The sequence below is a fragment of the Anomaloglossus baeobatrachus genome, chromosome 3 (assembly GCF_048569485.1).
Source record: "Anomaloglossus baeobatrachus isolate aAnoBae1 chromosome 3, aAnoBae1.hap1, whole genome shotgun sequence".
Lineage (NCBI taxonomy): Eukaryota > Metazoa > Chordata > Amphibia > Anura > Aromobatidae > Anomaloglossus > Anomaloglossus baeobatrachus.
The window spans coordinates 57,672,525-57,699,616 of record NC_134355.1 but is presented as its reverse complement, the minus strand read 5'-3'; the positions used below and the strand labels follow the sequence as shown (position 1 = coordinate 57,699,616).

General features: G+C 47.3%; 1 protein-coding gene across 1 annotated transcript in view; it reads left to right on the top strand.

Annotated features, from left to right (window-relative positions):
* SRBD1 (S1 RNA binding domain 1) overlaps positions 1–27,092 on the top strand; it is a 342,086-nt gene that overhangs the window by 57,345 nt on the left and 257,649 nt on the right. Inside the window, 4 exon segments of the mRNA XM_075338030.1 lie at positions 10,481–10,598; positions 10,676–10,814; positions 16,116–16,212; positions 20,330–20,471. Coding sequence (XP_075194145.1) covers positions 10,481–10,598; positions 10,676–10,814; positions 16,116–16,212; positions 20,330–20,471 — 496 coding nt within the window.

The following is a 27,092-nucleotide window of genomic DNA, read 5'->3' as shown; positions in this document are numbered from 1 at the left end:
CTCTCTTTCTCTCTCTTTCTCTCTCTCTTTCTCTCTCTTTCTCTCTCTCTTTCTCTCTCTCTCTTTCTCTCTCTTTCTCTCTCTTTCTCTCTCTTTCTCTCTCTTTCTCTTTCTCTCTCTCTTTCTCTCTCTCTTTCTCTCTCTCTTTCTCTCTCTCTTTCTCTTTCTCTTTCTCTTTCTCTTTCTCTCTCTCTTTCTCTCTCTCTCTCCTTCTCTCTCTCTTTCTCCTTCTCTCTCTCTCTTTCTCTCTCTCCTTCTCTCTCTCTCTTCCCCGGATTCCACTCCCCATTGACATACATAGGTCCGAACTCCGGATCGGATCCGGACTTCTTTCGCAACCCGCCGGGTAGCCGCCGGACCTGGATTTTTCACTATCCGCTCAACTCTAGTTGCAAACCATTTTACCACTTTTTGCATTTTTACGCCATTTGCGGGCCGCTATGATAACTTTTCCAAAGAGTCGACAGAGATTAGTCGGAGGCAGTATTGCCGAATGAGGCTGATGATTTTATCACAATTTACACCACAAAAAGAGCTTTAATTCCCACAGAAGTGAAATCAGGACTCTGATTGGAATACACAGCCCGTGTGGAGCCCTGCAACTGAAAGACGTGCCAAACTCATTAAAGGATGCACTCCTCTTAATAAATTTGGCGCATCTAAAGCGAGCTTTACACGCTACGACATCGCTAGCAATTTCTAGCGATATCGAGCGTGTAAGCGCCCCGCCCCCGTCGTGTGTGCGATATCGTGTGTTCGCTGCCGTAGCGAACATTATCGCTACGGCAGCGTCACACGTACTTACCTGGCCGTCGTCGTCACTGTGACTGCCGAACAGTCCCTCCCTCAAGGGGGAGGGACGTTCGGCATCACAGCGACGTCACCGCGACATCACTAAGAGGCCGCCCAATCAAAGCGGAGGGGCGGAGATGAGCGGGACGTAACATCCCACCTGCCGCAGGAGCGACGAATAACATCGATAATCAACCATTACCATTTTTGGTTTTGGGACGACCTCTCCATGGTGAACGATTTTCACCATTTTTGAGGTCGCTTAAGGTCGCTGGTAAGTGTCACACGCTGCGATATCGTTAATGAAGCCGGATGTACGTCACTAACAACGTGACCCCGACGATAAAACATTAACGATATCGTAGCGTGTAAAGCCCCCTTTACTCTAAACCAATATTGGCATTGAATTGGTTAAAGCAGGAGCAGAGAACAAACCACACGTGTGGTGATGGGCAATCAGCCAGCCCCCTCCTAGTGATGTGCTGACAGGGCTGGAGATATAGCGGCTCAACCCCACACAAGGGTTGAATAGCAGCAATAAAAATGTATTTTACCCCTTCATGATAAGGCCAATTTCCATTTTCTTTGTCGCTCCATTGGGAGACCCAGACAATTGGGTGTATAGCTATGCCTCCGGAGGCCACACAAAGTATTACACTAAAAGTGTAAAGCCCCTCCCCTTCTGCCTATACACCCCCCGTGCTCACGGGCTCCTCAGTTTTTATGCTTTGTGCGAAGGAGGCAGACATCCACGCATAGCTCCACAGCTTGGTCGGCAGCAGCTGCTGACCAGGTCGGATGGAAGAAAAGAGGGCCCATAACAGGGCCCCCAGCATGCTCCCTTCTCACCCTACTTTGTCGGCGGTGTTGTTAAGGTTGAGGTACCCATTGTGGGTACACAGGCAGGAGCCACATGCTGTTTTCCTTCCCATCCCTTAGGGCTCTGGGTGAAGTGGGATCCAGGATCGGTCTCCAGGCACATGGGACCGTGCTCCCTCCGCAGCCCTTGGGAATCTGCAGGATAGGAGCTGAGTATCGTCAGGGACAAGGCCCTGCTACTATGAGGTACTCTGTGTCCCCGGTGGGGACCCGCGCATGGAGCGCTGGTGCCAGTCACATTACAGCACTGCTGGGTGTGTTAGTGCGCCGGACATGGAGCGCTTGGGCCAGACACTTTCCAGCACGGCTGGGTGTGTTAGTGCGCCGGACATGCAGCGTCTGTGCCAGACACTTTCCAGCACTGCTGGGTGTGTTAGTGCGCCGGACATGGAGCGCTTATACCAGACACTTTCCAGCACAGCTGGGTGTGTTAGTGCGCCGGACATGGAGCGCTTGTGCCAGACACTTTCCAGCACTGCTGGGTGTGTTTGTGCGCCGGGGGACTACCGCGCGGCCGCGCTTACTGCCGGCCGCGCTTATAACTTTAGTCCCCGGCTTCTGCGGCCTAGTGTCGTTTATTCCCGCCCACAGGCCTGCCAGTCAGGGAAGGGGCGGGACGCTGCACGAATCGTCAGCGGAGGGCTGGAGCATACATTAGTATCCTCCTCCCTCCTCACTCACTACAGTGGGGCACTGGATTCCCGCACTTTTCTTGGGCACGCCCACGATCTCTTCCTCCCCACAGAACGCCGGCAGCCATTCCTGTCAGCGATTCAGACGCTGGAGAGGAGAGACAACACAGGGAGACCCAGGCAGGGAATCCGGTGACCACACAACTGCTTTGAGCGGTCGGTAAGCAGCACCTATGGTGCTGGCCCCACTGAGTACCGAAGTGTATATATATATATAGGCTTATAGGCTATACATTGCACTGTACGGTCGCTCTGTTGATTTTTGGCTATATACCCTCCAGGTTGTTCTCAGAGGAGACAACATGTCATCTGCAAAAAGCAAGGGTGCCAAGGCACAGGCGTACTTTGCAACTTGTACCTCATGTACAGCTGTACTACCGGCAGGTTCCACTGACCCTCATTGTGTGCAATGCTCGGCCCCTGTGGCACTTACTCAGCCGGAGCCTCTGCGACTGGTGGCCCAGGTGGATCCACCTGCTACCACTGTCCAGGTGACAGGGACGGAGTTTGCAGCCTTTGCTGACAAACTGTCTGAGTCTATGGATAAATGGTCTGCTAAAATACTGGAAGCATTGCAGTCCAGACCGGTGATTCAGGCCCCGGGCTCTATCCAATCCTTGACCCCTGGTCCCCCTCAATTGGAACAGCAAAGTGCCCATGGGGTATCCCATAGGTCCCAGGGTGAGGTCTCTCACACGGACCGCAGTCCCAGGCCGGCCAAGCAGGGTCGCTGGGAAGATCCCTCCACCTCATCACACTGTTCAGGGTCCCAACAAGGGGACTCTATGGAGGATGAAGCGGAGGTATCAGATCAGGATTCTGATCCTGAAGCCGCTCTCAACCTAGATACGCCTGAAGGTGACGCAGTAGTGAATGACCTTATAGCGACCATCAATCAGGTGTTGGATATTTCTCCCCCAGCTCCTACAATTGAGGAGTCTGCTTCTCAGGAGAAATTCCGTTTCAGGTTTCCAAAGCGTACATTAAATATGTTTCTGGATCACTCTGACTTCAGAGAGGCAATCCAGAAAAACCGAGACTGTCCAGACAAGCGTTTTTTCCAAGCGTCTTAAGGACACACGTTATCCCTTCCCCCCCGAGGTTGTCAAGGGCTGGACTCAGTGTCCTAAGGTGGATCCTCCAATCTCCAGACTGGCGGCTAGATCCATAGTTGCAGTTGAAGATGGGGCTTCACTTAAAGATGCCACTGACAGACAGATGGAACTATGGTTGAAATCCATCTATGAAGCTATAGGCGCGTCTTTTGCTCCGGCATTCGCTGCCGTATGGGCACTCCAAGCTATCTCAGCTTGTCAGGCGCAGATTAATGCAGTAACACGTACATCTGCCCCGCAAGTGGTGTCCTTAACCAATCAGGCGTCGGCGTTTGCGTCCTACGCCATTAATGCTATCCTGGACTCTGCGAGCCGTACGGCGGTGGCATCCGCCAACTCGGTGGTACTCCGCAGGGCCATGTGGCTACGTGAATGGAAGGCAGACTCTGCTTCCAAAAAGTTCTTAACCGGTTTGCCATTGGCTGGCGACCGCTTGTTTGGTGAGCGATTGGATGAAATCATTAAACAATCCAAGGGAAAGGATTCATCCTTACCCCAGTCCAAACCAAACAGACCTCAACCACGGAAGGTACAATCGAGGTTTCGGTCCTTTCGGACCGTGGGCAGATCTCAATTTTCCTCGTCTAAAAGGCCTCAGAAAGATCAGAGGAACTCCGATGCATGGCGGTCTAAGTCACGTCCTAAGAAGACCGCCGGAGGAACCGCTCCCAAAGCGGCCTCCTCATGACTTTCGGCCTCCTCAAACCGCATCCTCGGTCGGTGGCAGGCTCTCCCGCTTTTGCGACGCCTGGCTGCCACAAGTAAAAGACCGATGGGTGAGAGACATTCTATCTCACGGTTACAGGATAGAGTTCAACTCTCGTCCTCCGACTCGTTTCTTCAGAACATCTCCACCCCCCGACAGAGCCGAGGCTCTTATGCAGGCGGTGGGCACCCTGAAGGAGGAAGGAGTGGTGATCCCGGTTCCTCTTCAGCAACGGGGTTACGGTTTTTACTCCAACTTGTTCGTGGTGCCAAAAAAGGACGGATCCTTCCGTCCCGTTCTGGACCTAAAGCTGCTCAACAAGCATGTGAAAACCAGGCGGTTCCTGATGGAATCGCTCCGCTCCGTCATCGCCTCAATGTCCCAAGGAGATTTCCTGGCATCAATAGACATCAAAGATGCTTATCTCCACGTACCGATTGCACCAGAGCATCAGCGCTTCCTGCGCTTCGCCATAGGGGACGAACACCTTCAGTTCGTGGCACTACCTTTTGGCCTGGCAACAGCCCCACGGGTCTTCACCAAGGTCATGGCAACAGTGGTGGCAATCCTACACTCTCAGGGACACTCGGTGATCCCTTACTTAGACGATCTACTTGTCAAGGCACCCTCTCAAGGGGCATGCCAACACAGCCTGAACATTGCTCTGGAAACTCTCCAGAGTTTCGGGTGGATCATCAATTTTCCAAAGTCAAATCTGACACCGGCCCAATCACTGACATATCTTGGCATGGAGTTTCATACTCTCTCAGCGATAGTGAAGCTTCCGCTGAACAAACAGCGTTCACTAAAGACAGGGGTGCAATCTCTCCTTCATGGTCAGTCACACCCCCTGAGGCGCCTCATGCACTTCCTAGGGAAGATGGTGGCAGCAATGGAGGCAGTTCCCTTTGTGCAGTTTCATCTACGCCCACTTCAATGGGACATTCTCCGCAAATGGGACAGGAAGTCGACGTCCCTCGACAGGAACGTCTCCCTTTCTCGGGCAGCCAAAGCTTCCCTTCAGTGGTGGCTTCTTCCCACTTCTCTGTCGGAGGGGAAATCCTTCCTGCCCCCATCCTGGGCTGTGGTCACGACGGACGCGAGCCTGTCAGGGTGGGGAGCGGTCTTTCTCCACCACAGGGCTCAGGGGACTTGGACTCAGACAGAGTCCTCCCTTCAGATCAATGTTCTGGAGATAAGGGCAGTGTATCTTGCCCTAAAGGCGTTCCAGCCGTGGCTGGAAGGCAAACAGATCCGAATTCAGTCGGACAACTCCACAGCAGTGGCATACATCAACCACCAAGGCGGGACACGCAGTCGGCAAGCCTTCCAGGAAGTTCGGCGGATTCTGCTGTGGGTGGAAGCCACAGCCTCGACCATATCCGCAGTTCACATCCCGGGCGTAGAAAACTGGGAAGCAGACTTTCTCAGTCGCCAGGGCATGGATGCAGGGGAATGGTCCCTTCACCCGGACGTGTTTCAGGAGATCTGTTGCCGCTGGGGGATGCCGGACGTCGACCTAATGGCGTCCCGGCACAACAACAAGGTCCCGACGTTCATGGCACGGTCTCAAGATCACAGAGCTCTGGCGGCAGACGCCTTAGTTCAGGATTGGTCGCAGTTTCAACTCCCTTATGTGTTTCCTCCTCTGGCACTGTTGGCCAGAGTGTTACGCAAGATCAGGGCCGACTGCCGCCGCGCCATCCTCGTCGCGCCAGACTGGCCGAGGAGGTTGTGGTACCCGGATCTGTGGCATCTCACGGTCGGCCAACCGTGGGTACTACCAGACCGACCAGACTTGCTGTCTCAAGGGCCGTTTTTCCATCTGAATTCTGCGGCCCTGAACCTGACTGTGTGGCCATTGAGTCCTGGATCCTAGCGTCTTCAGGATTATCCCAAGAGGTCATTGCTACCATGAGACAGGCTAGGAAACCAACGTCCGCCAAGATCTACCACAGGACGTGGAAAATATTCCTGTCGTGGTGCTCTGCTCAGGGTGTTTCTCCCTGGCCGTTTACCTTGCCCACTTTTCTGTCCTTCCTTCAATCCGGATTAGAAAAGGGTTTGTCACTAGGCTCCCTTAAGGGACAAGTCTCTGCGCTCTCTGTCTTTTTTCAGAAGCGCCTAGCCAGACTTCCACAGGTTCGCACGTTCCTGCAGGGGGTTTGTCACATCGTACCTCCTTACAAACGTCCGTTAGAACCCTGGGATCTGAACAGGGTGCTGATGGTTCTTCAGAAACCACCGTTCGAGCCAATGAGGGATATCTCTCTCTCACGCCTTTCGCAGAAAGTGGTTTTCCTAGTAGCAGTCACTTCGCTTCGGAGAGTGTCTGAGCTAGCAGCGCTGTCATGCAAAGCCCCCTTCCTGGTGTTTCACCAGGACAAGGTGGTGCTGCGTCCGGTTCCGGAATTTCTCCCTAAGGTGGTATCCCCCTTTCATCTCAATCAGGATATCTCCTTACCCTCTTTTTGTCCTCATCCAGTTCACCAATGTGAAAAGGATTTGCACTAGTTAGATCTGGTGAGAGCACTCAGATTCTACATTTCTCGTACGGCGACTCTGCGCCGCTCGGATGCACTCTTTGTCCTTGTCGCTGGCCAGCGTAAAGGGACACAAGCTTCCAAGTCAACCCTGGCTCGGTGGATCAAGGAACCAATTCTCGAGGCTTATCGTTCCTCCGGGCTTCCGGTTCCCTCAGGGCTGAAGGCCCATTCTACCAGGGCCGTGGGAGCGTCCTGGGCTTTGCGGCACCAGGCTACGGCTCAGCAGGTGTGTCAGGCGGCTACCTGGTCGAGCCTGCACACTTTCACGAAACACTATCAGGTGCATACCTATGCTTCGGCAGATGCCAGCCTAGGTAGGCGAGTCCTTCAGGCGGCGGTTGCCCACCTGTAGGACGGAGCCGGTTACGGCTCTATTATGAGGTATTATTTACCCACCCAGGGACTGCTTTTGGACGTCCCAATTGTCTGGGTCTCCCAATGGAGCGACAAAGAAGAAGGGAATTTTGTTTACTTACCGTAAATTCCTTTTCTTCTAGCTCCAATTGGGAGACCCAGCACCCGCCCCTGTTTTTGTATACACATGTTGTTCATGTTGAATGGTTTCAGTTCTCCGATATTCCTTCGGATTGAAGTTACTTTAAACCAATTATAATTTTTTCCTCCTTCTTGCTTTTGCACCAAAACTGAGGAGCCCGTGAGCACGGGGGGTGTATAGGCAGAAGGGGAGGGGCTTTACACTTTTAGTGTAATACTTTGTGTGGCCTCCGGAGGCATAGCTATACACCCAATTGTCTGGGTCTCCCAATTGGAGCTAGAAGAAAAGGAATTTACGGTAAGTAAACAAAATTCCCTTCTTTTTTTTTTTTTTAATTTTCCAATTTTGGTTTTCTTAATTTTTTTTTTTTTTTTTTTTACGGCGTTTACCGATCTGGTTATTTTATATTGCGATAGATCAGATTTTTCTATACACAGAGATACCACATGTGTGTTTTTTTATTATCTTTATTTTTAATTGGAGAAAAGGGAGTGATTTGAACTGTTATGCTTTATTTTTTTCATGTTTTTTTTTAAACTTTTTTATAAGCTTTTTACTGTATTTGTTAGTCCTATTAGGTTACTTTCACACATCCGGTTTTTGCTCTGCGGCAAAATACGGCACTCTGCAGAAAAACCGCAACCGTTTTTTTTTGCCGCCGGTTGCGGTTTTTTTTTGCATAGACTTACATTAGTGCCGTATTGTGCCGCATGGGCTTGCGGTCGGTCCGGTTTTTGCCGCACGCGGCAGATTTAGCCGATGCCGCGGCCGGATGAAACGTTGCCTGCAACGTTTTTTGCTCCGGCAAAAAAAACTGCAACGCGCCGCATCCGGCCGCTGCGGCGCATTTTTCAATGCATGCCTATGGACGCCGGATGCGGCGCGATGCAGAAAAAAACGCATCCGGCCGCCGCATGCGGTTTCTTCCACTGCGCATGCTCAGTAGCATGCCGCAACCGGAAAAAAACGGACCAGCCGCATGTAAAAACTTATGCAAAGGATGCGGTGTTTTCGCCGCATCCGTTGCATAGCTTGCACAGCTGGATTGAGCCGCAGTGCTCAAACCGGATGTGTGAAAGTAGCCTTAGGGGACTCAAACCTGTGATTGTCTGATCACTTGTGCTATATACAGCAGCACCATAGCATTGCTGTATATAGTAAAAATCACAGTCTCCTTTGAAGCCTGGCCATAGACAGAGTTTCAAGGGAGCTGTGTAATGACAGGCACAAAGGTCTTCAACAGACCCCCAATTTTCATATCAACCCAACGGACACTGATGGGCGCATAGAATGATGCATCTCCATGCTGACGAGCTGTTACTGCTGCTGTTGGAGTTTGACGGCGGCACTCAACTCCGCTCCATCCGCGTTCTTAGCGGCAAATCCTGGCTGTAACACACAGCCATTGCCTGCTGAGTATGGGGCAAGCTCACCCTGTGACACCGCTCCATACACCCGATACCGACTTGCGTCATATATGTATGGTGGATGTCAGTAAGGGGTTAAAAGCGTACTCAAATGTTAAAAAAAAAACAAAACAGAGTTGCCATTCTTTGGCCTCCACACTTCCTCCCAAAATATCAGCAGGAGATTATAACTAAAGGACTAGGTGTCGTATGTCAGGTAGTCCTGCTTATCTGTGTAACCCCACCCGTACCACCCATGACAATTTGCTGACAATCAGTCGTGGGGTCGGGGAATACACACAGCACAACATTGTGAGCACTGCTACATCTACAGCAGAGAATACTGGGATTCTATCAAGATAACACCAATCAGTCCAGTAAGTGACACATTGCTGGAATCAGGGTCTCAGCCCCTACATCCTGCTGCTCTCAGATTAAATAACAAAATCCTGCTGACCGATTCCCTTTTAGGCCTTGTGCGCACGCTGCTTTTTTTTTTGCTGCAGTTTTAGGCCCTGTGCGCACACAGCGTTTTTACCCACGTTTTTGCTGCAGAAATTTCTTGGGAAAATGGTTGTAACCTTTCTGCAGACATTCCCCAGCAACACCTATGGAAAAAAAAATAGCTGTGCGCACACTGCGTTTTTTTTTTCTCAAGACAATTCTTTCTGTAGAATTTCTTGAGAAAAAGAAGTAGCATGTCACTTATTTTCCACAGGTAGCTGCGTTTTTTGCCATAGATAATGGTAAAAAAATGCAGGGACCAACCTATTGGTGCGTTTTTTTTTAACGCAGGTGCGCGCTAATCATTCACGTTCAAGAAATTTCTTGAGAAAAGTCCTTTTCCTAGTGCGCACAGGGCCTTAGGTGCAGTTTGTGGTCCTAAACTGCATGTATGACGTTCCCGAACAAAGTCTATGAGAAATCTGAAGTGCTGTGTGCACGTTGCTTGTTTTTTGCCTGCAGTTTTGGTTGCAGAAAAAAAGAAGCCGCATGTCACTTCTTATTTGCATTTTTCTCTGCGTTTTGCCATTGACAATGTTAAAAAAAGAGCAGGGGCAAAAAACGCGGCAAAAATGATGCGTTATTTTTAATGTGTTTTTTTTCGTCCAGAGGTGCGTTTTTCTGCTATAGGGTGCGTTTTTCGCTGGAGAAACAAAACTGCAGTGTGCGCACATAGCCTAAGAGAGGAATACATAAAAGCGCAAAAATAAAGTTAGCTGTTGCGGGGAAGGAGTTCAGGACTTTGAAGTAAAAATGTTATTTTAGCTGGTTGACCGCTTTTGTCTTAGGCTGGTTTCACACATCTGTTTTTCACTGTCAGGCACAATCCGGCGAAAAAAACTGATGTGACGGATCCGGCGAAAAACGGATCCGTCACATCAGTTTTTTCAATGCGTTCCTTTTATTTTTTGATGGATCCGCTGTGATACTGAGCATTCTCAGTTAAAAAAAACGTTGGATTCCGTCATATGCCAGATGACGACAGATCCGGCGCCCATAGGCTTCGATTATACAACATGCTGGACGGCGCCGGATCCGGTGTGGTCTGTTTTTTTGCCGGAGACAAAAAATGCTGCATGCTGCATCCTTTCCGGAAGCCGGACAAAGAAATTTCGCCGCATGCAACGCAGGACCATCCAGCACAATCCGGCGCCAATACATGCCAATGGGGAATAAAACGGATCCGGCGCCGGGTCCGTTTTATCCGCATTTCGCCGGAGTGTGCTTGAAGGCAAAAACCGGGTGTGTGCAACCAGCCTTAGTGGCAATGCATAGGAAGTCTCCTCCACCTTCTTGTACTTGCCTAAAACCAAATCGAGCCATCTATTATTTTTTTGTTATCAGATCTGTTGCAAAAAAAGCCCACAATCTGGTAGAGAAACTGAAGAAGGAAGGGAAGCTGCACTCAGGTCTACACACCGCCATGCTAAACTGCAGGACCATGGATGAAATCGAGCACGTGGTCAGTATCTGCCTGTATAGGGGTGCACAGGTCACTGTACGGACAGGACTTCACTCTTCTCTCCTGTTTCTGTCTAGTACACGCCGTACAAAACTGGAAGCAAAGGCACCAAAGCCCAGAGAGCCAGGCAACTGGGGCTGGAAACTGCGGCCAAAGCGCTGCTCGAAGCTCCGCAGCAACTAAACCTTCACATGTACATCAAACCTAACACAGAAGGTAGGTGCGACATCAGAGATTCCTTACACAGAATCTGTCAGTAAGATCAACACCTTTTATATCTTCTATCTGTTGCTGCATTCCTGAGAAATCCTCGTTTTCAAATTAAAGGGGTATTCCCATTGTTAAGGTCTTATCCCAATATGTAGCAGGTGTAATAACAATAATATTAGCAAATACCTCCAATTAAAAATGTAGCATAGTTCTTCTGAAAAGCTGTGTGACTTACCTTATGTTCAGGGCATTGCAGTAGCTTAGTATCCAACTCATATAGAGACAGTTGCTATAAGCTACTGACATGCCCTGTGCATGAGGGAAGTGACAGCTTAGGCTGCTTTCACACTACGTTTTTTTAACATGCGTCAGGAACGTTTTTTTGCTGCAAAAGTGGATCCTGCTTTTACAGCAAAAAACGCTTGCTAACGCATCTGTTATTTTGCAGGATCCTGTCACTGGATGTTTAGGGGCGGGCATTGGAGTCATGTGATCGGGAGTGAGGGGAACTAGACTGGGAGCCGGCTTCTGACAGCTGCAGACGCTGGTAACCAAGGTAAACATCGGGCTTGGATACCCGATATTTATCTTGGTTACGAGTGTCTGCAGCTGCTAGGAGCAGGGCTGCCTGCACACGTAACCAACGTAAACATCGGGTAACTAAGAGAAGTGGTTACCCGATATTTACCTTGGTTACGAGTGTCCGCAGCTCTCAGGTGGGAGAGAGGGAGGGGGAGAGACAGAGAGAGGAGAGAGGGAGGGGGAGGGGGAGAGAGGGAGGGGGAGAGAGAGACAGATCACGCGAGACTGGTTCTGGGCATGCTCAGTACTTTCTGGGCATGCTCAGTACAAAAGCAGGATCCTGTTACAACGCAACTCAACGCATTCTGCTAGGCAGGATCCAGCGCTCATTGAAATGCATTGCAGCTCGCGGCGCAATGTGAAGGATCCTGTGAGATGCGTTATTTTGACAAAGGTAAAAAACGCTACAAGTAGCGTTTTTGAAACATGTTAAAATAACGCAAAAGTACGGATCCTGTGTCTAACGCACGCAAACGCATGCGAACGCAGGTGGACGCGAGTCCATTGCAAATGCATTGAAGTGAAAACGCATTTGCACTGGATCCGTTTTTCCGCTAAAAAAACGTTATGGACGGATGTTAAATAAACGTAGTGTGAAACCAGCCTTATCAGAAAAACTAGACTACATTTCTAATTGGAGATATTTGCTAATCTCATTATTACACCTACTACATATTGGGGTAGGATCTTGAAGATGGGTATTCCCCTTTAAGTATTAAGTGCTCTGGACATGACAGAGCACTTGGCAATCTTTTACCCCTGTTTGGGTTGTTTGCCCACCCAACACCAGAGCTTTTGCTTGGGTGATATCTCGCTGTCTTATTTCCTTGCCTGACGTCACACGAACAGTGAGGAATTGATCAAGATAAAGAGGCGGGGAAACAACATTGAGAAACACAGGATTGTTAAGTGCTCGGCCACGCCCAGAGCACTTAAAGGGGTTGTTCACTACTTTAACATTAGTGGCCCTTACTCAGGATAGGTCATCGGGGTCCGGCACCTGGCACCCCCCGTCAATCAGCTGTCTTCGGTGCTGGCGACGGCAGCAAGCAGCCAGCATGCGCAGTTTAGAAGCTGCCCTGTCTTATAGTGGCCGCGGTGAAGTACTGCATATCGATTTGAATAGGAGGCGAGAGTGCAGTGCCCGGCTAATGTCACAGGATGGAACAGCCCTGGAACTGAGCAGTTCCGGCCACCTGCTGCCGACACCGAGTGCAGCTGAACGGCAGGTAGCCAGGCGTCAGACCCCGGCCGGTCAGACACTGATGCCCTATTAACTAGCTGTTCCATCTGTAATTGCATTTACTGATGACGTGTTATCATCATTATGAGGCTTTTTTTTTTACATGTGTGTTGGGGTTTCTACCTCCACATAATATAGCATCTATCACACAGCGTGCACCACCGGCACCTGATGAACCCTTGTGAGTAACAGTGGGGTCCATGAGATTCTAATAAGGCGTCCTAAGGTTATAATGAATCCTTATGGACCCCTTATAAGTCAGTGTAGCTTGTCAGCATGTAATAAAGCCTGTCATTCTCTGGAAGCCAATTAAGAAATAACGTCTGGAATACCATTCTAGGTCTGAACTGGGTGCAAAAACCCTAAAAAAGTCACTATATAGAGAGAAGGTATGCACACCATTGACCATGCAAGGGGAAAAAAATGTAAAGCAGAAACTGCTGTGTGAATACTGGCATAAAAAGTACAATAGCTATATGTAAGAGTGAAAATATGACAATGGAATCTGCATTACTGCCATCAACTTTAAGAATAAGGAAAAATTTAGCTATTGAATTGATCAATACCACAGAGCCCCAACACCTTGTCATGGTATTCTCTACATTGGGGTCACTAGCTTGTGTGTGTCCTCTCATGCAGTTAAAAAACTTACCGTGTATGGGAAGCTGAGACCCAGGCTATATATGCGTATCATGTGGACAGGCAATAGGTGTGAGTGGGGCCGGGTTCACAAACGAAAGACTCATTCTCTGGAAGTGTGTGACTTTCTTTTGTGAGGCATAGCACTGCATGTAGCACAATTTTTTTTTTTTTAACCATAAATATGATGGAATCTACACTGTGTGCAGAATTATTAGGCAAGTTGTATTTTGAAGGTTTTTTTTTATTATTGATCAACAACTATGTTCTCAATCACCCCAAAAGTCTCATAAATATCAAAGCTTAATATTTTTGGAAGTTGGAGTGGGGTTTATTAGATTTGGCTATCTTAGGAGGATATCTGTTTGTGCAGGTAACAATTACTGTGCAGAATTATTAGGCAACTTATTTAAAACCAAATATATTACCATCTCACTTGTTTATTTTCACCATGTAAACCAATATAACTGCACAAAATTTCGAAATAACCTTTTCTGACATGCAAAAACAAAACCCCAAAAAATTAGTGACCAATATAGCCACCTTTCTTTATGATGACACTCAGCAGTCTACCATCCATAGATTCTGTCAGTGCTTGATCTGTTTACGCTCAACATTGCGTGCAGCAGCCACCACAGCCTCCAGACACTGTTCCGAGAGGTGTACTGTTTTCCCACCCTGTTTCCCACTGTTTACCCACCATATCTTACATTTTATGAGGGACCAGAGGTTCTCTATGGGGTTCAGATCAGGTGAACAAGGGGGCCATGTCATTATTTTTTCATCTTTTAGACCTTTACTAGCCAGCCACGCTGTGGAGTAGTTGGATGCATGTGATGGAGCATTGTCCTGCATAAAAATCAAGTTTTTCATGAACGATACCAACTTCTTCCTGTACCTCTGCTTGAAGAAGTTGTCTTCCAGAAACTGGCAGTAGGTCTGAGAGTTGAGCTTTCACTCCATCCTCAACCCGAAAAGGTCCCACAAGTTCATCTTTGATGATACCAGCCTATACCAGTACCCCACCTCCAACTTGCTGGCGTCTGAGTCGGAGTGGAGTTCTCTGCCCTTTACTGATCCAGCCTCTGGCCCATCCATCTGGACCATCAAGAGTCACTCTCATTTCATCACTCCATAAAACCTGTGAAAAATCAGTCTTAAGATATTTCTTGGCCCAGTCTTGACGTTTTATCTTCTGTTTCTTGTTCAGAGGTGGTGGTTTTTCAGCCTTCCTTACCTTGGCCATGTCCCTGTGTATGGCACACCTTGTGCGTTTTGATACTCCAGTAACGTTGCAGCTCTGAAATATGGCCAAACTGGAGGCAAATGGCATCTTAGCAGCTTCACGCTTGATTTTCCTCAATTCATGGGCAGTTATTTTGCGCCTTTTTTGCCCAACACGCTTCTTGCGACCCTGTTGGGTATTTGCCATGAAACGCTTGATTGTTCTGTGATCACGCTTCAAAAGTTTGGCAATTTCAAGACTGCAGCATCCCTCTGCAAGACATCTCACAATTTTGGACTTTTCAGAGCCCATCAAATGTCTCTTCTGACCCATTTTGCCAAAGGAAAGGAAGTTGCCTAATAATTAAGCACACCTTATATAGGGTGTTGATGTCATTACACCGCACCCCTCCTCATTACAGAGATGCACATCACCTGATTTACTTAATAGGTAGTTGGCTCTCAGCCTATACAGCTTGGAGTAGGACAACATGTATAGAAAGCATCATGTGATCAAAATACTCATTTGCCTAATAATTCTGCACACAGTGTACAAAGGAACCTAATGCCTCCCACTGTACGTCAATGGCATCCATTGGGGCCACTGTGGGATGGATTCTGGCATGTTATATTGAGGATGAGCTCAGAAGCATTATTATTTCTTGGCCTAAGGGCCCCAAATCAGAAATTCTAATATTGTGCTCATGAAAACTCTTCCTGTTTTTTTCTATCTTCCTGTCGTACATCCGTTTTATAAATCCTTTCACCTTTGACATCCATGTCCACATCATAAATGGCTGGAATTGGTGCAAGAGCAGAGGCAGGTAGTGTTGTCATGGGGAAATTAGAGTGTAAAAGCTGCAGGCTGTGGGACTATACCACCCACCAAAGACAATAGGCTATTATATATACTGTGCCCAGGGAGAAAGCTGTCAACCGGCGGCATATCGTCCATGAATATCACATAATGGGTAGGGACTTAAATGCATGGTTCATGCTGCACTTAATAATGTCCACTTGCCTTTATAACCATTTTCTTCATTTATATTTCACATTTTATTAGGAATTAAAGAAATTTTTATATTTGATAAACCTTAGAAGAACGTCCAGGAAATTCTGCTTAGATTCATTTTCGAGTGTTACCACTAGAGGGCAGTGTTGCATTGTTAAACTACAGAAGTTGGAAATCTTCTGCCTGCAATTTTACCAATCGTCCTTCTCCAAAATTGTAACTGATTTTTACACGATTGTATCACCTATAATTATGCAGAATACCGGACCTGTTTATTTAGTCTGGTTTTCTGTGTATGAACGTGTCATGTCATTAGCACCTTCCTTTAGAATGTCGTCAATTGTCTCACATACTGAAGTTTTTTTTTCCTGCTTTTGTTCTTTTTACTGGATTCTTGTGTAAGAAACGGCGTTATCTGCAGTTTTCTATACAGTAACAAAATATGTGAGTGCATACTGGATAATATTTAGATTTTCTTCTGGTCTCTGGCATTCCATAGATGTGTATGGTGTATGCGTTGGAGCATATGCAATGTGAATATATTCTATTGTATCTGAAATCGTGTGTGTTTGTGAACACAATTTAATTTTATTCTCTTGCATTACAGGCCTTTCAAAACTTTCGGATATCGAGGCGGGAGTGCAGCACATCTTAGCAGACATGATCGCCAAAGATAAGGACTCATTAGAACACATCAGAAACCTGTAAGTGCCAAAACGTTCTCCTGCCACCCGACTAATATATGTATGATATATATATATATATATATATATATATATATATATATATATATATATATATATATATATATATATATATATATATATATATATATATATATATATATATTTTATTTATTTTTATTTATAATATATGTGTGTGCTGTGTTTTATGTGTGTGGATTTGTTTGCGTGTGTTGTGTATGTTGCCTTCAATCATGACATCGGAGGAAAAATTGCTATGAGGGCTTTTTGAGGGTATAGTATAAGTTCCATAGGTTTTCCATTGCCTGGAGCGATGGCACATTACTGGGCGATGGCAATACATAAGTACTTATTATTCGATGAGCGGACAGACTGCCAGGACTTTTATTGATCCTTACAATGAAAGGTCTCAGTGTTAGAAGAGATTTCTGGTCTTCTTTTTTTAAATCTAAGGGCGGCTTTGCACACTACGACATCGCAGGTGCGATGTCGGTGGGGTCAAATCGAAAGTGACGCACATCCGGCGTCACTTGCAATGTCGTAGTGTGTAAATCCTAGATGATACGATGAACGAGCGCAGAAGCGTCGTTATCGTATCATCGGTGCAGGCTCCGACATTTCTATAATGCCGGTGCCGCGACAGGTACGATGTAGTTCCTCGTTCCTGCGGCAGCACACATCGCTTTGTGTAAAGCCGCAGGAGCGAGGAACATCTCCTTACCTGCCGCCAGCGGCTATACGGAAGGAAGGAGGTGGGCGGGATGTTTACATCCTGCTCATCTCCGCCCCTCCACCGCCATTGGCCGCCTGCCGTGTGATGTTGCTGTGATGCCGCACGACCCGTCCCCTTTAGGAAGGAGGCGGGTTGCCATCCAGAGGGACGGTCGCAGGGCAGGTGAGTGCATGTGAAGCTGGCGTAGCGATTATTATCGCTACGCCAGCTATCACAAGATATCGCACCTGCGACAGGGGCGGGGACTATCGCGTGTGACATCGCAGCATCGGCTTGCGATGTCGCAACGTGCAAAGCCCGCCTAAGTATCCTTTCCCACTGGAAACATTTAAAGAGAATCTGTCAGCAGGTTTTTGCTATGAAAGCTGAAGCCAGCAAGCTGTAAGGGTTAACACAAAAAAAATCAGGGATGCCTGTTTTGTCAAAATTCCGATCAGTTGCTTATTTGCTATGTTTAGTTAAGCAGCAGGACCTTTATCATTGGGTTATCATTGCTCGGACTACAATGTCACATGCATGGTAGTCTGGCATAGCTCACTATCAATGTACAATCTCTATAGAGAGCCTGGTGTGGGAGGAGGGCAGCTCTCTCAGCTCTGCTACATGGCTAAATCTAAAAACTTTGATTGTGTCAGAATGGCTGCACCCAGTAATCTAAGTGATACCTCATTGGACTCCCGGTCTATTTGCCTACATCATGCTGCTCTCAGATGAAAGCAGCAAAAACCTGCTGACGATTCCCTTTAACGATGACTGGAAAAATCCTTTTAAGAATTGTGGGTGCATCATTCATTCTTACCTACACAGACACTCCTGTCAATGTGCAGCTCTGGGAACTGAAACTCCAGATAATCAATATCCGATCAGTGGGGGGCTGACACCAGGCACTGCCACAAACCGCTTTTTACAGTTCCCACGGTGAACGGGGGTCAACACAGTGCAGGGTGTAGACCTCACAGCTCCGTATACCTGGCCGGTCTCGGGCACTGCAGTTCTGCTTCCACTGAAATTAATGTGATCTGAAGTGTGCTACCTGAGCATGGATTACATAGCCCCCTCCGTTTTTTTTTTTACAACCTCAATTGTAATTGGAAATACAAATATAATTATCGATCATTCCCATCAACGGCTGCTTGTCTACATCTATCTATCTCTATTTCTCACTAAGATTCCCAGGTATTTCTAACAATTGATAAATAAATAGTACACATAAAGGCAATAGTCCAAAAAGATAAATTGCTAAATTATTGCACTTTATCTTTATCGCTTCATTGGGGGACACAGGAGACCATGGCTGTTGAAGCCGCAGATCTGAGATCATCTGTCATCAAAGCGAGGAAGACTTCTTCATCCCCCATATTATCGCACATGGAAGGTCTTCTTCTGATGGTGCAAATCTAATCAGATGGTCCTGAAGATTTTGTCCTTACCCACCCTATTGTGATTCTTCCAGTCTTGCTCTCAGTTCTCTCTAGGGTCAGGTTCCGACACCCTCCACTCTCCATTCTCTTTCAAAGAATACATCTCGTACCAGATCCCAGGTTAGGATCTTTGTTCTGGGGTCACACGTTCTATACCACCTTACCATCCTCCTGTGGCACCTTTGGACCCTAATCTCACCCTGACCGCTCTTCAGGATTCTTCTTTTGAGCCTCTTCTAGAGGTTCCTCTATCTTTTCTTTCCTGGAATGTTGCTTTCTTGGTGGCCATCACCTCGATCATGATGAGTGTCCAAGCTGGCAGTTCTTTCCTCCGTTCTCCCTATCTGGTGTTTCACCAGGACTAGGTGTGATGATATATGCAAGATGAAGAAGGCTTTCTCGCTTTGATCATGGTGTGCATGATCAGAGAGGTCAGATGATCTCAGAACTGCGGCTTCAACAGCCATGGTCTCCTGTGTCCTCCAAGAAAGAGACTGTACGGTGAGTACCCAAAATCTTTTTCTTTGACCCACGTGGTAACTTATTGGCTTGTAGTGTGATGTACTTACAGCAAAAAAGGCAGCAGTTGTACTCCGCCCAGACCAAAAACTAATACTCTAACAGGATGCAGCTAAACCCCCACTAAGTGAAGGCATCACAGGTGCAGGAGGAGCAAATCACACACACGTCCAAAACATGGAGATGGCGATTGCTGGATGATAAATCTGCACACTGATGGCTTGCATTTTTGGAAGATATTTATGCCTCTTTATGTTGCTATTTTTTATATATAGTGTAGGGACCTACAAGCATGAGGCCCCATGACGAGTGTTGTAGGCTTCCGTATTCTGGCAAGAATACCAACTAAAATCTCATATTTTTTTGTACAGGATGCAGCCAGAACCCTTTCTGTTAGGCCGGGGCCACACGGGGCACTAGTGCGATGCTCGCATGACACTCGGCTCACGCTGGCAGCAAAGCAGGAGCAGAGTGACATGCTAGTATCCCTGCGTCTGAGGTCCGACTGTGCGAGCGGACCTCAGCTGCGGGGGGCGGGACGGCATTGAGGAGGGGACGGATTTTTCTCCCTCTCTCCTCCGTACCTGGCTATTGCGATTCTCGCTTTGCACGCGTGGTACACTGGTTTACCGCGAGTGCAGTGCGATTTTTCTCTCGCCCCATAGACTTGAATGGGTGCGAGGGAAAGAGTCTCGCATTACAATCGCAGCATGCTGCGTGTTTTCTTGGTCCGATTAGGGCTGAGAAAATAATCGCTCATGTGTGCTGACACACAGGCTAGAATTGGTCCGAGTGGAATACGATGTTTTATCGCTCTCCACTCGCACTGATTTTCTCGTCGTGTGGCTTAGGCCTTTGGCCTTGCATATTAGAGTTCCTGTCCCTGTATGGTGCACAGATGGAGTATGGCTTGGCAGCCCGCCTGGTCTAATAGTATGGGCGTCACCTAATAGGCTGCAGGCTTGTGACTGCATCTGCAGGTGTGAACAGCGCTCTATGCAAGCCATCAGTGTGCAGTTTTATCATCCAGCAATCGCCCCCTCCATGTTTGGAAGTGTGTGTGATCTGCCCCTCCTGCACCTGTGATGCCTCCACTTTAGTGGGGGTTTAGCTGCATCCTGGTAGAGTATTAGTTTTTGGCCGGGGTGATGTACACACTGCAGCCCATCTTTGCTGTAAGTAAATGCTTAATTTTTGGAGCATATTTACGCCTCTTTATGTTGCTATTTTTTACTTGTAGTGTGATGCTTGAGAAAGGTTCACACTATGAACTGAATTATCACCACATGGGCCAATAAGGCCCCATAATGTTGCACTTTATTATTGGAGTGCTGCCTGCGTCCACTTGCAGTACCATCCCGGTGCTCCAGCAGGCCCCTGTAGGGGTGTATGACTCTGTTTATCACTCTGATGATGACCATCTATTGTTTTCTTGCATTTCTAGCTGCAAACAGAATTACGTCACCCTCCAGTCTGCCCTGGCTAAATCAACAGGAAAAGAGAAGGAAGGAAACGTGAAAGACGTCGACAAATTCCATTTATATCACAGCTTCACCTGCAATATAAATAGAGTCCAGCACCACCAGGTAACGCCCGCTCTGTACACTCACATCCCCTCCGTTTCCTGACTTGTCTGTCTTACTAAATTCTTGTAATCTCCATGGAATAGAAATTCTGGAGCATCATTTTTTTTTCTTTTTTTTTTTCTTTTTTTATTTTTTGATCTCCTCATTTTGTTTTCCTCTGTTGTTCTTCCTGGTTCGTCATTACACAGTTTGTCATTGACCAATCCAATCAGTTCCGACTTTGTAAGGACACAACTAGAAATGAATGAACCTGAACTATAAAGTTTGGTGTTTGTATTGAAAACAGACATTACAAAAAAAAAATCAATGTTTAAGTTCGGAGTTTGGGTGCTTTGTATGCAAACCACTGGCTGGAGCATCGTCGTGCTCGGGTACGCTCGGTGCTCAGCCCAGTGCAAGCCGCTTGCAGTCTCTAAATGCCTCCACACTGGGGGTAACAAGCATTTTTGGATGTAGTATGCACCAAAAAAACAAACAAAAACCCCTCTCCCACTGTCCCCCGCAAGGGATCTGTTTATTGCTGGCTGTATGTAGGTGGAGACCCAAACTGCCGAATCAGCGACGTCCAATGAGTTTGAGGTCCCAATACGAACTTTATCTAAAGTCCGGCTGAACCGAATTTCAATGGGTCCACTCCTCTCTAGACACAACCCATTGACAAGAGGAAATGGTAACAATTGGGAATTAAGTCCGGGGCCACATGGGGGACTAATGTGATTCTTACATGACACTCGGCTCACGCTGGCAGCACAGCAGGAACCGAATGTCATCTGAGTGTCACTCCAACTGAGGTCCGATCGCGATCGGACCTCAGCTGCGGGGGACAAGCTGGCACTGAGGAGGGGAGGGACGGCGCTCAGGAAGGGCGGGCCAGCGCTACGGAGGGAAGGGAGGGGTTTATCTCCCTCTCTCCCCCATTGCTGGCTATTGTCATTCTGGCACTGCACTCGCAGTACACCGATGTACTGTGAGTGCAGTGCGATTTTTTTTTTATTTATTTTTTTTTCTCTCGCCCCATAGACTTGAATGGGTGCGAGAGAAACCAGGATCACATTACAGTCGCAGCATGCTGCGATTGTTTTCTCTGTCCGATTAGGGCTGAGAAAATAATCGCTCATGGTTGCTGACACACAGGCTAATATTGGTCCGAGTGGAATGCGATGTTTTATCACATTGCACTCGCTCCAATTTTCATGCCGTGTGGCTTAGGCCTAAAGGAGTTTCTCATCATTGTAATGGGTAAAGTTGCGTCAACTTTGCAATATAAAAAAAATCCTCTCGCTCTCAAGAATAGATTGATTTTTAGTTGTATAGTTTACTGCTTGTTGCTTTGGTTATTGGCTACTTCTGCAGTTTACCAGCAGTGGCCAGTTTCTTTGGCACAGAGTGCTTGCAGCCTCCTTCACTTTGAGCTGTGCAGATGGCGCAGGGACGCGGTTTGGATGGCGCAAGGACGCGGGTTGGATGGCGCGGGGATTCGGCGTGGGGACGCGGCGTGGATGTTGCGGGGACGCTGTGTGGATGGCGCGGGGACACGGTGTGGATGGCGCGGGGACGCGGTGCGGATTTCGCGGGGACGCGGTGCAGATGGTGCGGGGACGCCGTGCAGATGCTGCGCCGTCATGTACGTGTTTTCAGCTCTCTACAATAGTAATGTTCAGACCAGGACCATTTTTCTTTGCATGCGCCATTCAGTATATCACACCGTGTCTCTGGTGACAGGGAACAAGCAGCCACATGCTGTTCAGTCTGATCACAGGGATACTTGATATTTCTCCTGTCTTGTTCTCCTTCTGCTGATCCTGTTTTGCCCTTTTCAGACCTGTACATGAATCGATATCCTAACCTTTACCGAGCATTGCAGATACCAGGACTGTAAGAGCACTATTCTGCCGGAACACCGCTCCCCGGCACAATGACCAATTTAACAAAAACTTTTTTTTTTTTCTTTATTTGAAGTTTAGTTAAAATCAAAACTCTTTTATGAAGTTATTATTGATTTTTATCTGCCAGAAGACCTTAGTATTAAAACCCAGGACCCCTCACCTTTAATTACCACAACATAAGAATATGTAATCTTCACATTTTGAGTTTGTTGTTGTGTTGCTTACAGCAAAAGAGCAATACTGAATAGTCTTCTGCCATTAGTCACATGAAATATCAGTGTCTGTCTCGAACCAGCTGGTGGAAGGAGTTGGGGGGGGGGGGGGGGACACACGGACGAACCAGCACCTCGCAGCCCCACCCTGACGTCTCTAATACATCGGAGCCATGTGGTATTACCTCGTCACTTCCGCCAACATGTAATTTTCCGAGCCCCCATGGGGTACGCAAGGTCAGCTTGGCGCAGTGTTACACTGACACCCCTGTCCACGCAGGCACAGGGAGACATGGGGACGGAGAGAGAGCGGGCCACGCAATCTCCTGCGCAACACCCCACTCACTCACAACCCCGACAGGTCCTTTTCACTAACCCCAGTGAAACAGGGCCCAGCCAGTTCAATAGTTTGCCATCATTCCTCATTAGATGTAAGCCTGGTCCTTTAGCAGAATTATATTGGGCCAGAAACCACCTCAGGTAGCATGTGATACTAAACCGAGCTCACAGACATGGGATTCGTGGATCGAGACAAAAGAACAGCCCAGGATTAAATTATGCCCCTTAAGGACACACTAGATACTACAAAAAATACCAGATGAATTTACAAATATTATGGTCAGAAATGTGGATACAAGTTAGAGATAGTTTCAAGCAGATAGACATATGAATTAGTTCCCTTGTTCCTTATGATTAGGCCTGGTGCTGGCTCGACACAGGGGAGGCGCTGTGGAACCACTGGTACCTCCCACACGTTTTCTGGACGTGACCTCTCTGAAAAGAACACCTTCAAAATGTCCGCTCTGATTTTATAAACCTGTGTACCTCCCACCTGGTGACCTATGACTGGGCTGGACATAGGATGGGCCTTGAGGCTCTAGAAAATTATGAATTTGAAGTTTTCCCTACATTTCCGCCTTGGAGTGTCTCATGCGTAAGATATTACCATCATGTTTCTATTTATGATTTGATCTATCCATAGATGGAAAACATGATGGGTCTATTGTCTTCTCTCAGCTAGTTATTAATTATGGGCTGATCCCCACTATTAAGGAAAAATATGTGTGATGTCCGTCTCGCTGTCCTGAGGCTAGAAATATGCCTGCCATATTTGTGGGAGCTACGCACTCCCCAATATTGTACTTCTTACACAGGAGCCTCAATGCCTCAATGTCTGAAAGTCCTCCTTCAAGCTCCTCCGAAATTTGAAGTTGCCCGCCTACTTCCCTAGCTGAATTACTTTTGTTGGCTCGCTGTAGTCAAGGGCTGTGTAATAATTATAATGATAACTCAGGAATCTATTTGTGTGGAGCAAAGACACAACTGAACCCGGTGTATAGGTGATAAAGTTTGTATTGTAACACACGGTGATTAGCAAACAAGTGCAGAGGAAAACAATCAAGTCCATAAACACACACTGAAAGTATCAAATGAAGCCTTTAAGGAAAGTGTCTTGAAAACCTCACAGGAAAATGTGATTTAGCAATGCAGTCTTTGAAGCTCCTTATGGAAGTCTCTGAAAGTCCGAAGTGAGATGCAGAGCAGTATACAATATTCAGAAAACAAATGCAGAGCAGATTCTAGTGTCCTGAACAGTCCTGTGCTCTGCTGCTGCATCAATTCAATGGTGAAAGCAACAGAGGAGTATACAATGTTCAGAAAACAAATGCAGAGCAATGCCTAGTGTCCAGAACAGTCCCATGCTGTGCTACTGCATCAATTCAATGGTGGAAGCAACAGAGCAGAATACAATGTTCAGAAAACAAATGCAGAGCAGATTCTAGTGTCCTGAACAGTCCTGTGCTCTGCTGATGCATCAATTCAATGGTGGAAGCAACAGAGCAGTATACAATGGTCAGAAAACAAATGCAGAGCAGATTCTAGTGTCCTGAACAGTCCTGTGCTCTGCTGATGCATCAATTCAATGGTGGAAGCAACAGAGCAGTATACAATGGTCAGAAAACAAATGCAGAGCAGTGCCTAGTGTCCAGAACAGTCCCATGCTCTGCTACTGAATCAATTCAATGGTGGAAGCAACAGAGCAGTAGACAATGTTCAGAAAACAAATGCAGAGCAGATTCTAGTGTCCTGAACAGTCCTGTGCTCTGCTGATGCATCAATTCAATGGTGGAAGCAACAAGCAGTATACAATGTTCAGAAAACAAATGCAGAGCAGTGTCCAGAACAGTCCCGTGCTCTGCTACTGCATCAATTCAATGGTGGAAGCAACAGAGCAGTATAATTAAGTAAACCAGCTTACGCGTCAGCAAGGCAGGTCAGACTAGAGCCACAACAGGGGCTAGGCATCAGCAGCAGGTGAGCAGAAGATGGCAGAACCTCTGAAGAGCAGCAACAGGCGTTTCACACAGGATTTGCTGAAGTAACTTGAGATGCCACTAGGAGTAGGAAACCAGGCAGAATACCCTAGCAGAGGGCTGGACTGGGATCTAAAGGCAAGAGGACATAGAAGACATGGAGAAGAATGAAGCAGGGGATGCCATTTTGGAAAAGGGCAAAAAGCCCAAAAAGGATAAACCAGAGTCCTGACAGGCTGCTTTTTTGCTATAATTAACTTTGTCACCTGCCATTTGTTCCAAGCCCTTGGTCTTTTATTTCTATCCCATCTTGGTGACCTCTGGATTTACTGAAGGTCAGGATGTATGTATTATTATGGATGATTGGCAAGTGATTGGCATGTGATTGGCATGTATCTATATGCCATATTCTTCACACTGTCTATTGGAGATGGACATGAAGGAATATTCCTAAGTCTATCTGTGGCCGCCAGACAGGAGCCCTGCGACCCACCTCCTACCTCCTGACCACACTGGCTCTTTTAATTAGCTGGTCTGGTGCGATGTCCTCCTTGCAGCGTGACGCTCATGTGATATCGTGCCAGGCCAACTACTCAAAAAGAGCCAGGCGGTAGGAGGCGGTTTGCAGGGCTCCCACCTGGCCTGGGTCCTGTGAATTAATTTGCACCATCTTTCTTTCCCTATCACATAAACTAATGGCATATTGCTAGGATATGTCCTAATTTATGGTCAATGGGGGTACAATTTCTAAGTCACCCTCTGATTTTGGAGAACATTGTGTAACATTTTAATTGTTTCCTGCACAGTTGCTCTCCCAGGCACCAGGGTGTGCGAGGAACAACGGTACAGCCACATTTATTTTAATATGTCTGGCTTCAATTCATCCCATTTACAATTTTGTTTCTTTTCAACTTTCAGTACATTATACGGTAAATCAAATAGTGCCATTAAAAATAAAGAAAACAGAAAAATATCCTCCTACGGTTAAAAAAGTTTTGGCTTTTCGAACCAAAATGAAAAGCCGCCTATCTATCTATCTATCTATCTATCTATCTATCTATCTATCTATCTATCTATCTATGTCACAGAGGTGGCGGCGGAAATATGACTCTTGCTTTTAATGTTTGGACATCATGGAGCCTATGAAGGTTTACGACCAATATTACGATCCAAACATGTAAACAAAATATTATGTGTGCGTATGTATGTATGTATGTGTGTTTATACAGTGTATAAATAAATACACACACACACACACACACACACACACACATATATATATATATATATATATATATATATATATATATATATATATATATATATATATATATATATATATATATATATAAAATAAATATATATACCTTTTCTTTGTCGCTCCATTGGGAGACCCAGACAATTGACAATTGGGTGTATAGGCTATGCCTCCGGAGGCCGCACAAAGTATTACACTAAAAGTGTAAAGCCCCTCCCCTTCTGCCTATACACCCCCCGTGCTCCCACGGGCTCCTCAGTTTTTATGCTTTGTGCGAAGGAGGCAGACATGCACGCACAGCTCCATAGATTGGTCAGCAGCAGCTGCTGACTTTGTCGGATGGAAGAAAAGTGGGCCCATATAGGGCCCCCAGCATGCTCCCTTCTCACCCCACTCTTGTCGGCGGTGTTGTTAAGGTTGAGGTATCCATTGCGGGTACGGAGGCTGGAGCCCACATGCTGTTTTCCTTCCCCATCCCCCTTAGGGCTCTGGGTGAAGTGGGATCCTATCGGTCTCCAGGCACTGAGACCGTGCTTCATCCACAACTCCTGGGAGCCTGCTGGATAGGAGCCGGGTATCGTTCAGGGACATGGCCCTGCTACTTGGAGGTACTCTGTGTCCCCGTGGGGACCGAGCACAGCAACACTCCAGCATTGCTGGGTGTGCTAGTGCACCGGGGACCGCGGCGCTGACCGGGTTAAATGTGCCATTACACACTCAGCGTCGCTGAGTGTGTTTATGTAGGGGGACTACCGCGCTGACCGCCGCCGCCATGTTTAACACTGAGGCGCGGCTGGGACTTGTAGTGCGCCGGGGACTTCCGCGCGGCCGCGCTTTTACGGCGGCCACGCTTATTACTCGAGTCCCCGGCTTTTGCGGCCTAGTCTTTCTTCCTCCCGCCCACAGCCCTGACAAGCAGGGGAAGGGCGGGACGCTGTACAGACGAGCAG